General features: G+C 42.7%; 1 protein-coding gene across 1 annotated transcript; it reads right to left on the bottom strand.

Moving 5' to 3' along the window:
* Nucleotides 1–9889: 9889 nt before the first annotated feature.
* LOC100435133 (saoe class I histocompatibility antigen, A alpha chain-like) lies at nt 9890–15647 on the bottom strand. The gene is made up of 3 exons (XM_054558628.2): nt 15216–15647; nt 14815–15084; nt 9890–10508 (listed from the first exon to the last, which is right to left on the bottom strand). Coding segments are annotated over exons 1-3 (570 nt in total). The 5' UTR covers nt 15514–15647; the 3' UTR covers nt 9890–10506.
* Between the last annotated feature and the right edge of the window lie 659 nt (nt 15648–16306).

Raw genomic sequence — 16306 nt, 5'->3', positions numbered from 1 at the left:
TCTCACCAGCACGTTCTCTCTTCGTGCCTTATTTTCCTCATCTATGACATGGGGAAACTACAAGCATTTATTTCTTGTGGTTGGATGAATGAAAAGGGTTAGTATATATTGGGTATTTGCAGCTGGGCCATATTATTTTTGTTAGTTTGTTATTTGATTATATTTTGATATATTACATATGCAGTAATTGTATTATTATAGGTGAGATTTATGAGTGAGTGTCCTGCTTATGGCTCCTTGGTCCTGGCCCAGGACCAGCTTTCCTGGCACCTTGAGGTCCTGTCATCTCTGTCATGCTCTCCTGCATTACCCCATTCTACTCTGTCTTCATATTTTATACTATAGATATTTAACTCTTAAATAGACATTTCTGGTCTGCGTTTTATTTCAAGTGTCTGGGAAGGGATAGAGTGTGAGGTTCAGGAGAGAAGGAGAGGTCTGTCTCCATGCTTTGACACAGCATAAAGAAATCTCCCCTCCTTCCCCCAATCTCCCCAACAGTTCTCAGTGAGGGACAGATTCACAGCAACACTGAAAGGGCTGGGAAGGGATGGGGGGACATCTGCAGCCAATGTTCAGGGCTGACCCTGTAGGGAACATGTGCCTGCAGAGTTGGAGCCCATATGTGATTATGTAGAGCTGAAGGGTGATATCAGGGAGGTGACGGAGAGTGCTTTGTGGTTTCCTGATGTGGTCAGTCAGCTTCTGGGGTGAAGTGACTGCTGGGGAGATTGGATTGAATTAATGAAGAATAAATGAGCTGGGAATGAGGATGAGTAAAGCAAGCATCAGCATCTCCTACCATCAGTCCAGACTGATTGGGGAGGTGGGATAGTTACTGACCCTGTTGCATGGTTCCTCCTAACTTCTTGATCTTGGGGACATAGATGGGTGGTGCTGTTCTTGGTCAGGGCAGCCTCAGCTCCATCCAGATAAAGCAGTGGTGGCAGAGAGAGTTAGGGGAGCACCTGTGAAACAGACCAAGGCAGGGATGGGAGCCCCCTGTGCAGCCAGAGTGGATGCAGAACCTGCCTGAATGCAAGAGAAGAATGAGGGCACCTAGTTGGGTCCTGTTCCCTGCTGCCTGTGTTCACAGGGCAACCAGTAAGGGAGCTGGGGTAAGGAATTCATTCATAAGCTATCTATCTAGAGATGTGTTTATAGACATATTCTTTCATGTTTGTATTCAGGTTTGTTGTCACAGACACATTTATCCATGCATTGTCTTATGTTTAAGTTACTTTGGAATGGTTCAGTCACAAAATCTTAATCTCTTAATTTGTGCTGCCTCTCTACACAGACACACATACACACACACACACACACACACACACATTCACACCCATGCTATATGAACATGTCTACCTGTATCTGTAAAGAGACATGTTATGTTATTTTTTAAATTCATATATATTCATGAGGCACAAGTGCAATTTTGCTACATTGCAATATTGGTTGTGGTAAAGTCAGGGCCTTCAGAGCATCCAGCACTGGAGACAAGCACGTTGTACCCACCAAGAAACCCCTCTATTATCCACCCACTGCCAACCCCCTTACCCTTCTGGGTCTCCATGGTCCATCATTTCACACTCTGCCTTTATGATAAAGAGATATTAACCAAATATGGCAGAGTGGTAACTTGAATTTTACTGCACCATTCTTTCAGCTTCTTTGCACATTTGAAAATTTATACAATTATAAGTTGGAAGAATGAGGGAAAATAGAGAGCAAGAGAGTGCTGAATTGGAATAGGCTAGGGGTTGTGTCCCACTAGGAACCATAATTGATCTTTGCCATTTTGAAAGTGTGTCCCCTGAGCAGCCTTCAGAGAGTCTTGGAGGGAAACCTGTTTTCACAGTAATACCAAGATGCCATCTGCCTGTTTCATGATGTTGACTTTTCCATTAACGCTGCAAATGTCAAGGTCGGTAACACACCCAGCACCTTAGCAGAACCAGGCAGTGGCTCCAAACTGCATTCCCATTTAAGAATGTCTTTGATGGTGCAGTAAAAAATTTATGTTGATTAAAGTTTGATCCTTGAGTACATGTCTTTAATACTCTTTGTGAGAAAATGGGAAATATGCATAAAACACTTATTGCACAAAGAAGCAGGATGGTAGTCTTGAGAAAGGGCACTTGTGTGACTCAGTTATGAGATCAACCAGTGGATCTCACTCACCCATGGAAAGACAGTTGTATTAACTCCTGTTTGGGGGTATCATGAATAAAGCTGCAAGAGTATTTGTGCACAGGATTTTCGTGAAGATAAAGTTTTCCCTCGCTTGAAATAAGTGCCTAGGAGGGCAGTTGCTAGTCATAAGGTAAATTGCATGTTCAGTTTGAAGAAAACTGCAATATTCATTTCCAGAGTGGCTGTACCATTTTAAAATACATCCCTACCAGCAATATAAGAGTGATCCAGTTTCTCTGCATCCTTGCCAGCATCTGTTGCTACCTTTATTTTGTATTTCAGCCATTCTCATCATTGTGGTTTTAATTTGTATTTTCCTACTGGATAATGATGTTGAGCATCTTTTCATCTGCTTATTAGCCCAGTATTTATCCTCTTCGCTGAAATGTCTGTTTCATGTCTTGCTTATTGCCTGTTTTGTATTTGGATTTCATTTTTACTGTTGAGTTTTTAAATTTCTTCATATATTCTGAATACAGTCTTTACAGAATATGTTGTCTGCAAATATCTTCTCTCATTCTGTAGCTTGTCTTTTTATGCTCTTCATAGGTCTCTCACAGAGCAACAGTTTTTAGTGTTGATAAGATCCAATTTATTAACTTTTTCTTTTATGGATCATACTTTTGGTGTTATGTCTAAGAACTCTTTGTCCAGTCTTAGTTCTGATGACTTTTTCTTAAAAGGTTTGTAATTTAAAATTTAAAGTTTATTATTTATTTTAGAAAAATATTCTTGCCTAGGCTGGCCTTGAACTCCTGGGCTCAAGGGATCCTCCCACCTCAGCCTCCCGAGTAGCTGAGAGTACAGGCCTGTGATACCACACCTGGCTCAATGTTTGCCATTTTAACTCTGTGCTTTACATGAAAGTTTGTGACTCATTTTGAGTTATTTTTTGTATAAAGCATGAGGTTTTGGCTCAGGTTATTTTTTTCCACTGTGGTTGTTCAGTTGTTCCAGCACCATTTGTTGGGAAAGCTCTCCTTCCTTCACTGAATTGCTTTTGTGCTTTTGTAAAAGTCAGTTGAGCATATTTGTATGTTTTGCTCATTTTTAGTTGAGTTGCTCATCTTCTTACATCGAGTTTAAGAACTTGTCACATATTCTGGATACATGTTCTTCATCACAAATGTAATTTGTGATAAATTGTGAAATATTTTCCCTCAATTTATGGCTTGTCTTCTCATTTTCTCAATAATGTCTTTTGGAGCACTTAAGTTTTAAATTTTAACTAAGCCCAATTTCTCTCTCTCTTTTTTTTCACCTGTAGATCATGTTTTTCGTATTTTATCTAAGAATCTTTTGCCTAACTACCCAATGTCGCAAAAATTTTCTCCTATATTTTCTTTTAGAAATTTTATAGTTTAATTCATAAATTTTAGCTGTTTAGGTCTCTAATTTGTTTGAGCTTATATTTTATATGGCGATAAGTGTCACATCATATTACCTATGCAACTTCATTGAAGATCAATTGACAAAAAAAGTAAGAATGTCTTTCTAGATTCTCACTTCTGTTCATTGATCTCTGTGTCTCTCACTTTCACACTGTCTGGATTATTGTAGTTTTATATGATATTCCTTTTTTTTTTTCAAATTTGTGTTGGCTCTTCTGCATCCTCTGCATTTTCATATACATTTTTAGGATTAAATTGTCAATTTTCTATAAAATGCCTGCTGGGGTTTTGATAGAGATTGTGCTGAACCTATAGATCGATTGGGGGAGAATTGCCATCTTAACAATATTATTGAGCTTTCCAACTGCATCTCTCCATGAATTTAGACCTTTAATTTCTCTCAGTAACGTTTTGTAGTTTTCAGTGAACAAACACTGCTCTCTTCCTAAATGTATTCCTATTTCTCTCTGTTTGTAACTACTTTGATAGGAAAGTTTAGATTTTAATTACTTGTATAGAGAAATATGTTAATAATTTTTAATTTGATTTTATATCTTATGGGAGCTTCTGGATTCATTTGTTAGTGCTAGCAGGCTTTTATCTGCTTGTGAATTCTACAGACAAGGTCATGTTATCTGTGAATAGAGATATCTGTGTTTTCCTTTTCATCTGGATGCCTTTAACTTTTAATTTTTTGCCTTATTGCACCAGCTGCAATCTCCAGTACAATGTTAAATAGAAGTGTTGGGATTGGACATCCTTGCATTGATCTCCGTCTTAGGACAAAAGCATTCAGTCTTTCTTCATTAAGCATGATTTTAGCTGTGGGTTTTTTATAGATGCCCTTTATCAGGGTGAGGAAGGTCCCCTCCATTCCTATTTTGTTGAAACTTATGAACAGGAGTGGTGTTAACATTTTTGTCAACTGTTTCTTCTGCATCTTTTGAGATAATTATGTCTTTTATTCCATTAATACAGTGCATTCCATTAATTGATTTCTACTTGTTAATCCAACCTTATATTCCTGGGATGAATCCCATTGGTCATGGAGTGTAAGCCTTTTTTATGCGGCTTTCTATTGTCTGCCAATGTTTGTTACGGATGTTTTCATTTATGTTTATTGGTGACACTGGTCTATGGTATTCTTTTCTTGTCAGTCTTGCTCTGACTTTGATATTCGGGTAACGTCAGTTCTGTAAATGAGCTAGAAAGTCTTCCCTCCTCTCTTCTTGTCTGAAAGAGCTTTTGAAATATTTGATAGAATTCACCAGTGAAGATATCTGGGCTTTGGCATTTCTTTGTGAGAAGGTTTTAAAATTACTGACTTAGTGTACAGTTCTTTTCAGATTTTCTATTTATTTTTGAGTCAGTTTCAGCAATTTATATCTTTGTATAAATCTGTCCATTTTATCTAAGTGGTCTAACTGATTGGCTTCAGGTTTTTCAGAGTATTAACTTATAATGCTTTTTAACTTCTAAAGGGTCATTAGTGATACTCTCTCTTGTGTTCACAATTTTGGTAGTTTATCTCATTTCTTGTAATGTCTGTTTTGACTGTTGGTCAAGAAAACAGACAGAGGCAGCTCTGTGACAGATTCTCTAGTGGGAAGGCTTTGATCATTCATAGCTGGCAAGCCAGACTGATGCCAGCAACGCCAAAGGAGCTGCCAATGGATCTTGACAGGAAAGTCACTGACTCTGGATTGGGCTATGTTCAACCAGGGGTAGATGTCAATACTTCAAGGGCTATACAAAAACCAGAAAAATGGAGATTGCGCCAATTTGGACTGTTGAGTCACGTTTCTTTACACAAGAAAACACACTTTACAGCCTCAAACGGCCAACAATGCACAGGGAAATGTCCTATTCAGGGGAAACTTTAATAGAATATTGAAATGGCTGGCCAGGCGCGTTGGCTCATGCCTGTAATCCCAGCACTTTGGGTGGCCGAGGCGGGTGGATGACCTGAGATTAGGAGTTCGAGAGTATCCTGGCCAATGTGATAAAACCCTGTCTCTACTGAAAATACAAAAATTAGCTGTGTGTGGTGGTGGGCACCTGTATTCCCAGCTACTCAGGAGGCTGAGACAGTAGAATTGCTTGAACCTGGGAGGCAGAGGTTGCAGTGAGCCGAGATCATGCTACTGCACTCCAGCCTGGGTGACAGAGTGAGACTGTATCTCAAAAAAAAAAAAAAAAAAAAAAAAAAAAGAAATGGTCAATTGAAGGTCAATTGAAACATTGGTTGTCTAATTGTCTAAAAACTGCCAATATAATTGTTGGGCAATATAAACATGAAGGACTGGCTTTTATATCTTCATGAATGTGCTCACTGTTAACATGGGTGGGGCTGTGAGACTGACTCCACTAGGTAGCTTCCTCTGTTTCTTGATGGATCAGGGTGATGCTGTTATGACTGTACATACAATTCTTCTTAAGGGGAGGATGCTGGAATAATGACTACACTTCATTTCTTATTTCTTTTTTTACACAGGGTGCAGTGGTACCAGGAATAGGGATGCAAATCAAACTGCTAGAAACAGGAATTATCCCTAAGGAAAAAACCATAACTATATTTTTATACCTTTATGTAAGAATTCCCAAGCAAATCAAGGATTGTGCTGTGTCTTCATTTCATCTGGCAACGTTGGGATTAACTGTAAGTGGAGCTACATAGACTGGTGGTCAGATAGCATGCACTAGTTCCTAACGATGTAACCTACTGTCTATGATCAAGAGTAGATTAAGAGAAGACATGCTAGAATACTATTGCTGCATGCAGTCTAGGCCAGCACAGCAGCCAAACCTAATGTCACTTCTAGAACTGGAAAAGACTGATATAAAAGGACAGAAGGAGGAATAGTGGCTGAGGGTAAGTGAATAAATCAAAGGGTTATGTAATGAGGAAAATTCAATATTAGCCTATTTCCTGAAAAGTGGTGTGAGCAAGAGAAGATATTGTCTCTTAGGTCAACTATACTGGATGCCTAAAAGGGTGAAGCCATATGTCCCCAAGACCATTCTTGTTTTTGGAATCTGTTAAGATTGAGTGGTGTCTGCAAAGCTGTGTGATGTCATTCTGGGAGGCATATTCATACAAGAGGATGATAAACTGGCCTAATTTTGAATGACTGAATGAGACTCTGATAATATGCCAATACCTCTTTACTGTTATCATCGTTTTTCCTATAAAAGATATGTGGTCAAAGAAAAGCGGGTAATCTGAAGTATAACAAAAATATTTAGTCCCAGAGTGCAGGGCGGGCCCTCAGTCACTCTCTGGTATAGGATTTGGAAACCCAGGAGGACTCTTCTGCCTCAGGACAAGAGGGAGAGGGATATTTTAGCGTTGGTCCCATTTTCCTCCCCTTCTTTTGGAAGATGGCTCAGGGATATCTGCAAGAGATCAGGGAGGCGCCCCGTGGCCTCTGGTACCTGCGCACTGCAGCGACTCCTTCCCATTCTTAAGGTCTTTGCTGAGCCACTCCGCCCACCTTCCCTGCAGGTAGGTTTTGAGCAGCTCTGCGTGTTCCTCCTCCAAAACATCTGAGCCGCCTTGTCCGCTGCGGTCCAAGAGCACAGTTCCTGGTTTAGGACGAGCGAGGTAACTGGCGCCGTCGTAGGGTATGTTCATCCCCGCGGAAGAGGCTCCAGTCCGGGTCCAGGTCGCAGCTGTGTATCCAATGGAGGTGGGAGACCCTGTCCCCACGCCCGCGGTCAGCCTCAGCCACTTAGCTCCGCCTCTGCCCTGACCAACCCCCGGGGATTTGGGCCTGAACTGAAAATGGAATAGGGTATAGGCGCCTGAGACTCTTGTGTCGAGGGCCTCCACGAGTCCCGCAGCCTCTGGGTGGGTCTCCGGTTGTGCTACAGTGGGTAGCACAATCTTGGTAACCCCTGAATGGTCACGAATCTAATTTGTAAAAGAGGTGATTTTTGGCCCCTTTATATATAAATATGTCTAAACGCATTGCAATGAGACTCACAAAGTTAAGTTTTACTTTCCCAGACTGTGTATCTGTGACTCTGGTCTGTTGTATTTTTACATTATCTTTATTTCATAGCTCTGGGTTTGTGTGTGCGAGTCCAGGACATCTCAATACAAAGCACAATGTGTTACTGTATATTGCAACCAGGAGCCTGTACAGAATTTAATCACCTCAAAATTGCAAGTGCTCAATGCAACCAAAGTGCCCTTCCCCTGTGCTCATGCACTCCCTTTATTATTTTTTTATTTTTTATCTATTTATAGACAGGGCGTCACTCTGTTACCCTGGCTGGAGTGCAGTGGCACGCTCATGACTCACTGAAGCCTCGACCTCCTTGGCTCATGCAATCAATGCTCCTCCTTTAGCCTCCCAAGTAGCTGGCACCACAGGCTTGTGCCACTACTCCTGGCTAATTTTTCTAAAATTAGTATTTGTAGAGATGAGGTCTCCCTAAGTTCCTCTGACTGGTCTTGAACTCCTGGGCTCAAGCAATCCTCCTGCCTCAGCCTCCCAAAATGCTGATTACAGGCATGAGCCATAATGGCTGGCCCATGTACCTGCCTATTATTATGAATTATTCACATCTAAGCTATGTGTATATTTTATTGAGACATTTGGTATTCTTTTTTAACTTTTTTTTTTTTTTTTTTTTTTTGAGACAGAGTCTCGCTCTGTCATCCAGGCTGGAGTGCAGTGGTGCAATCTCGCTCACTGCAAGCTCCGCCCTCCAGGTTCATGCCATTTTCCTGCCTCAGCCTCCCAAGTAGCTGGGACTACAGGTGACCACCACCACGCCCAGCTAATTTTTTTGTATTTTTTTAGTAGAGATGGGGTTTCACCGTGTTAGCCAGGATGGTCTCGATCTCCTGATCTTGTGATCCACGCGCCTTGGCCTCCCAAAGTGCTGGGATTACAGGTGTGAGCCACCATGCCCGGCCTTTTTTAACCTTTTTATCTTAGAGAGGCAATTAGGTTTTAGACAGCCCCACAGAATGCATTAAAGACCAAGGTGCAAGTAACACTGTGCCAGGCTCTGTGGATAAATGCATTAAAAATCTGTAAAACACTGTGGTTAAGCCTGAGAATTCCATCGCTTTAGAATTCTTTCTCTCTGTTCCTTTACCTCACCTCCTGCTTCTCCAGCCCTTCTCTCTGTTCCTGTCATCCTTCAGACCCTCCTCTCTCCTTAGTCTCTATTACTCTGTCACTACTGAATTGTGGCCCTAGGTCTGTCCCCTCACCTGCTGCCCATGACTGTTCTCCCCACAAAGGTCAGCAATCCTGCTAATGTGAGTCAGATTGTGTCATTTCTTCACTTAAAACCCTCCTATGGCTCCATCTCACTCTCAAGAAGCCTCTAGAATGGAAGGCACAAGCACAGGGGCTTTGGGTTGTTTTGATCAAAGTTGTGTCTGCAGCATATAAAAGGATATCTGCCACATAGTAGGCACTAAGTTAATTTTTGTTGAATGAATGAATGAAATATAATTGTGTCCAAAACTGTATTACACAAAAATCATGAAATGGAAAATGCAAAGCTAGTTAGGAAATATTTGGTTTTATGCAGCCACTATGCATATCAGTTCATAAATTCATTCCAGTGGAGAAAATGTCATATACTTATCCATTGAATCTATTTATTAATTTCCTATTAGTACATAACCAATTACCACAAACTTAGTGGCTTAAAACAGCGCCCATTTATTTGTCTACATTTCCTTCATCAGAAATCCAGGCCTAGTGTGAAAGACTCTTTGCTCAGAGTTTTGCAAATCTGTATCCTCATCTTAAGATTGGGGTTCTCCCCCAAGCTTATGTAGAGCTCGTTGGCAGAATTCAGTTTCTGGCAATTGTAGGATTAAGATCCCTGTTTCCTTTGAGCTATCAGAGTAGACAGTGGGGAGGGCTTCTAATTCCTATTGGCCACCAATATTCTTTCCCCATGATCCCACCATTTTCAAAGCCCACAGTGGAGGAAGCCCCTCACACTGAATCCTTCTCACACTGTGAGTCTCTATTCTCAGGAAGAACCCAGTCCTTTTCAGAGCTTACCTGATTAGGACAGTCCAAGCAGGATAATCCTCATCTTAAAGTCAACTGACTGGGGACTTTAAATATATCTGCAAAACCCCTTCACAGCAGCACCTGCGTTAGTGTCAACTGAGTAACTGGGGTAACCTGAGTAACCAAGGGTGGTTATTGGGGTGTCATCATAGAATCAGCCTAGCATAGCCTGGATCTTCCTTTTGTGTTTAAATAGAACATACAAGTTGAAGATAAAAAAATAGATCATTGTTAATGATAATAAAATATATCTTATATAACCATGGAAATTTTTCTTAAATATTAAAAGGAAATGACATGTTTAATATCTTATAATGAATTTAGAGCAAATGAAAAAGTTCAATGATTCATCCTCTCTTGTGAAGCTGTATTAGTTATCTACTGCTGCATAACAGTCACCTACAACTTAGCAGCTCAAACCAACAAATATTTATCATCTCCCACAGTTTTCAATGGTCAGGAATCCAGGAGAGGTTTCTCTGAATGCTTCTGGCTCAGGGCCTCTCACAACGTTACAGTCTAGTTGTCATCCAGGGCTGAATCATCTGAGGGCTCAAATGGGGCCGGGGATTCACAAGACACAAGAATCTCTCACGTGGCTGTTGGAAGAGGCATTAGCTTCTTATTGTCTTGTCCCAGGAGGACTCACTTCCTAGTCACATGGACCTTTCCACAGGCCTCCTTATGACACAACAGCCAGCTTCCCCCAGGGCTCATGATTCCAGAGAAAGAAAGAACCAAAGTAGAAACTTCAGTGGGTCTTATGTTCTACACCCAGAATCACAAACTATTATGTCAGCATTACTCTATCAGTTAGAAGTGAGTCATTAAGTCCAGGCCACACGAACAGGGAGGGAATGAAGCTGCACTTCTGGAAAGGAGGAGTATCAAAGAATTTATAACCATGTTAAAAGCAAAATTAACATTATTGTTTCAGGATTTTGTAAATCAAATACTTCTTGTATCTGACTATTTTTTTAATACTTTAAAATTCTCTTCTGTAAAGTTGATTAAATATTTGAGACAGAGAAAGAAGATACAACAATATCTCAGTTTTTTTTTGCAAATGCCTTTAATATTAATGTTCTCTTTGATAAGTTGCAACAAAGTTGAGAAAATACAGTAGCTAAATCAAAGTGTCCCAAGACTTTGGTGCCATACAATAATGCCTTTACAATCATAACTATGTTTGTTTTTCTTCAGAGGTTTCTAATTCAGTTTAAGAATGCCCAATATGCCAATTTTCTTACTCAAGCATCTACAAAAATATTTGCCTAATCTGGGTGCTTTGCAGTTAGAAAAATGTGAATCTCACACCTCTGTCTATACACTAGCTTAGCATCATGACAATAATTTGTTTGGCTAGGGTAGGCAGAAATTGTTTACTCCAATCTGGGAACAAGATTTTTCAATAACTGGCTATTCAGTGGGCATCCTATGAAAGTTTAACATCTTTCACTGTGTTTTTTATTAGATGTGGTAAAAGTGATTTGGACTCCAGTATGATTCTGAAAAACACTGTTCTTTTGTGCTGCTAACATTGCTGTAAAAGCAGCTCTTTCATGTTTTCCATTCTTATTGCTATTTCATCACTAGTTATTCCTTTATGTCTTTTCATTTAATTTATTTTGCTCAACAATGTTTTTTTTTTACTCTGTAAAAGTTTAATCCACTTGTATGTGTGGTAAAATGTGAGCAACATATCAAATTCTCAAATTCTTTGCAAGATACAATTGCCTTGCACATCAGATTGAACATTGTATGCCAGACAATGTAGAGAGTTGCCAATTGGCCCAGGATCAAATGACCTCTTTCCAGCCAAGGCTATTTTTCATGAGATCCTGGTCCTCTCTGTCACATGACTCTTTAAAATTGGCTGTGGCTTTGTTTTAACGTGTGTAGTTATTGCTAAGGATCCTTGAGATGAACTTTGGTATTTTCTTTTCTCTTTCTTTTCCAAATAATCAGTCAGGAACGGCACACAAGGTACATTTTGAAAAATGACACTTTAAAGATTTGTGGGCCAGGAATGGTGGCTCATGTCTATAATCCCAGCACTTTGGAAGGCCGAAGTTGGCAGATCACCTGAGGTCAGGAGTTCAAGACCAACCTGGACAACATGGTGAAACCCCATCTCTACTAAAAATACAAAAACCACCTGGGTGTCATGGTGGATGCCTGTAATTCCAGCTACTCAGGAGGCTGAGGTAGGAGAATTACTTGAACCTTGGAGGCAGAGGTTGCAGTGAGCTGAGATCACGCCACTGCACTCCAGCCTGGGCAACAAGAGGGAGACTCCATCTCGAAAATAAATACATAAATAAATAAATAAATAAATAAATAAATAAATAAAGATTTATGATCAAGTAACTTAACTACCTGGACATCCGCTCCTGGCATAAAAAACAAAACCTATGAAGCCACCCTCGGCTGTTGTCCAATTCTATTCCCCAAAAGGAACTTCTATCTTGAGTCTTGTGTTTACTATTCCTTTTCATTTTCTCTAAAGATTTTTACAATAAGTATATATATATATATATATCCAAATCACAGTTTGACCCGTTTTTTTTTAACTTCCCCGCACAGAGAACTCACACAATGTGTATTCTTCTGTGATGCATGTTATGTGTAGGAGAGTTATCTCTGATGTGGGAGGTTGCTGTTCATTCACTGTTGCTGCTAAAGTTTTACTTTTTATTATTATATGACAATTTTGTTAATTCCCTTTGATGTATATGTGATTGTTTCCAGTTTTTGCCATAAACATTGGTGTACACATCTCCTGGACACATAGCCAAGAATGTCCCCAGAGTGTATGGTCAGGAGGCAGATGGTGGGATTATATGAAGTATGGACATTAATCATAGTAGATAAGGCTAATTTGGTTTCTCAAGTGCTTGTACCAAGAATGGGAAAGAGCTCATGTTGCTCATGTGTTCTGAAAACATTCAGTTGAAGGCAGAAATTAAATGTTAAAAGCCACTGTCTTGGCTACAGAATCACCCTAGGCATTTTTTCATATTCCATTAACAACTTCCTTTTCTTTACTTTTATATTATAAATTATGGCATTATACTTTCAGCATAAAGTTCAAATAATGCTTTCTTTTAGCCTAAACACTTGGAGTTTATGAAAAAAATGGAGGGAGGAAAAAAGCTCTGAGGGAAGAAAGGAGGAAAGAACGAAGGAAGGACAGAGAAAGACAAAATTTAAAAATGTTCAAAAAAGAATAGGAGGAAAGGGTTGGAAAGAGCAAGTATGGCTAATGTTATTAAAATGCAAGGGATTAAAAGATATGTAGATAATATCCATGGAATAATGGAAACTTAAGAAAGCCTTAATAGTTATCAAGTGCTGTGTCACAAACTACCTCAAAATTTAGTAGCTTAGTAGAACAAATATCTGTTAACTCAAAGGGACACTACAAACACAAGTAAAATAAATTCTGTGGGGGTGGCAGAAGTTGAATAAAGAGAAGGATTTTACAGGTTGGAATAAGTAAGAGTTATTGGTGTGCAGATGGAAATAACTTTTAGTCCAAGTCCTTCAAGGAGCAGATGCCAAGATGAGCTTAAAGTCTGTGACATCTTATGAGGGGACACACCTGTAAGGGAATATGGGAAGCGAGCCAGAAATCCCTGGAAAAGACGGCAGACCATGATGCAAGTGTGACCCCAAGTGCTGGACAGAAGGAGAGAAAGTTTGTTCGACACATCCTGGAACACAGGCAATCTAAGGAGAGTTGAACAAGGCCGTGGAGGAGTCTTCCAACTACAGTTGGCCATCAGAGGAGTCCCGTGTCTCCCAGGAATGGCTTGCCTTAATGTGCCTGCTGTGACCAGTCCCTGGCTGGGAACAGCCCCTGGGAAGCAGGGCTTTGCACCAATCCTGCAGAGGATGTCAGAGCACAGGAGCACAGCCTTGGGACATTACCTATGAGTGTCACTCAATCCTTCCTTCCTGAGGGTTCTGGGCTCTTGAATATGAAACCCTCTCAGGCTGGGTTGCTGGATGATTCTGCTCACACTTACAACAGGACAAGGGGAACCATAAGGTCTCCAAATGGATCTCTTATTTCCACACACACTTCTCCTGCCCTCCTTGTGTGATAGCAGCCCTGCCTCCTCCTCTTCTCACCTGCTTGTGTCTGGACACATACTCTTCAAACATCCCTTGGGGCAACCATAATGTGTAGTTCCATGGACTCTCATTTGTCTCCTTGCCAGGGTGCCCCCTTTGGGAAACCAGGACCTCTTCCCCTACAGAGCCCAGATATTGGAGATGAGAAGTGCAAAATCACCCTGAGGGTGAATATAAGGGATTAGATATGGAGCCACCCCTGCTTCGACTTCTTGGTTTTTGGACCCACGTATTCTTCCTTCTGTAAACACAGCACTATAGAGACATCTTTAATTCAATACATGCACCACATCCTGAAAGACGGCAGCCATTCCTCAGAGGGTTTCATACAAGCTGGCACTAAGTTGTGTCTGTAGAAACCTGTCCATGACTGTGTGGCTGGCAGCCCCTGGGAGGTGCAGGTGGTGATATAACCAGGGGATGCCATGGTCATGGCCCACGCTTCATCCCCTTCCCTCTGAGGTATGTCCCGCGGGCAGATAATGTACTGAAATTCTGAGCCAGTGGTTCAGGAATGCCCATAGTGATACTGGCTGAGGGTCTGAGAGCAGAGAGGAAAACCATACCACATCGAATAGGTGTCTAACCCTGTGAGGATGAACCTCCGCCTCGCGGGCCGCCTCCCACTTGAGCTGACTGATCTGAGCTGCTGTGTCTGCGGCTGTCAAGGAGCACAGGTCCTCGTTCAGGGCGATGTAATCCTTGCCGTCGTAGGCGAGCTGCTGATACCCGCGGACAAGGCGCCCGTCCGACCCCATTTCGCAGCCAGACATCCTCTAGATGGTGTGAGACCCTGGCCCTGCGCCCGCGGTCAGCCCCGCCCACCGAGCCCCGCCCCTGCCCGGACCAACCTGTGGGGATTTTGGTCTAAACTGAAAATGAAACCGGGTAACGGCTTCTGGGCCTCTCCCGGGTCAAGGGTCTCCGGGTCCCGCTGCCTCGGCGTGGATCTCGGACCCGGAGACTCGGGGAGACCCGGGCGTTCCGTGGGGGATGTGGAAGGGTAGTGACCTGCGCCCCAGGCCAGTGCCACCCACAGGCCTCGTTCTGGTTGTAGTAGCCGCTCAGGGTCCGCAGGTTCACTCGGTAAAGCTGTGAGTTGGCCTTGGCGGTCCCTGTCTCTTCCTCCCAATATTCCGGCCTCTCCTGCTCCATCCACGGCGCTCGCGGCTCCATCCTGGGACTCGTGGCGTCGCTGTCGAACCGCACGCACTGGGTGTCGTCCACGTAGCCCACGGAGATGAAGCGGGGATCCCCGCGGCCGGGCCGGGACATGGTGGTGTGGAAATACCTCAAGGAGTGGAAGCCTGGGGGCTAGGAGGGGGCTGAGACCCTCCGGACCCTCCTCCCGGCACCGCAACCGGGTTCCTGCGCCCCCGCCGGGCGGGCCTCTAGCTACTCCCCACAGAGGCCGTTTCCCTCCCAACCCCGCACTCACCCGCCCAGGTCTGGGTCAGGGCCAGGGCCCCCGAGAGCAGCAGAAGGAGGGTTCGGGGCGCCATGACCCCATCCTCGGCGACTGGGGAGAATCGGGGTCCCGGTGGGTGCGTGGGAACTTTAGAACCGGGACCGCGGCTACATTGATTGGCTTCTCTAGAAACCCGACTCTCAATGGGAGTGAGAACTGGGGCCGCCCGGTGAGTATCCAGGAAGAAGGACCTGACGCAGGTTGGGAGAGGGCGAAGAGAAACCCTGCGGAGATGGGGAATCTCCAACGCTGCACCTCCCCAATCCATACACCGCCTTTGGGGCCTGAGATCCTCAGAGCCATGCCTGGGGCCCTGGGACTTCGCCCTGACCCTGCTACTCCTGTGCCAAGCGCTCTGTCTCAATGTTTCCCTGAGTCTTGGCCCAGGAGCTGTCTGAGAAACCAGGGAGAAACTCTCGGCAAGGGCCCTGTCCCTCTCTCTTCACTTTGCATCACAGAATCCCCGTCCCAGAACTGGACTCCCTGCCTCCTACTCCTTACCTGTCCCCTTGGACTATTCTAGAAGAAAAATCACCCCAGGGAGCTTGGTGCCAGAGAGTGAGCTCACCCTGGGAATGGAGGTGTAGAGACAGGTTTTTTTTCTTGTTGTTGTTGTTTGTTTGTTTTTTAAATCTGGAAAAGTTGTGCCTGAGTGCATGAGATAGAATAGAGACCAATTTGCTTTTTGTTTATTACCTACAGTGGGTAGCAGAATCTTGGTAACCCCTGAATGATCAGGAATCTAATCGGCAAAAAATGTGACTTTGGTTCCTTGATATATAAATGTGTCTAAAAGCATTACAATAGGAATCACAAAGCTCCTAAGTTTCACTTTCCCAGACAATGTATCTGTGACTCCCTCTTGTAGTATTTTAAATTTACCTTCATTCCATAGCCCTGAGTTTCTGTGTGAGTCCAGGACATCTCCTAATACAAGGTAGCCACTGTGTTACTATATGTTGTAACCAGGAGCCAGTACATACTTTATTCACCTCACAGTGGCAAGCACTCAGTGCAGTTACAATGCCCATCACCAGTGCTCATGCACTGCCTGTTTTTAG

This window comes from Pongo abelii, chromosome 5, assembly GCF_028885655.2.
Source record: "Pongo abelii isolate AG06213 chromosome 5, NHGRI_mPonAbe1-v2.0_pri, whole genome shotgun sequence".
NCBI classification, from domain to species: domain Eukaryota; kingdom Metazoa; phylum Chordata; class Mammalia; order Primates; family Hominidae; genus Pongo; species Pongo abelii.
Note: the sequence above shows the minus strand (reverse complement) of the source record. Positions and strands in the feature narration are given on the sequence as shown.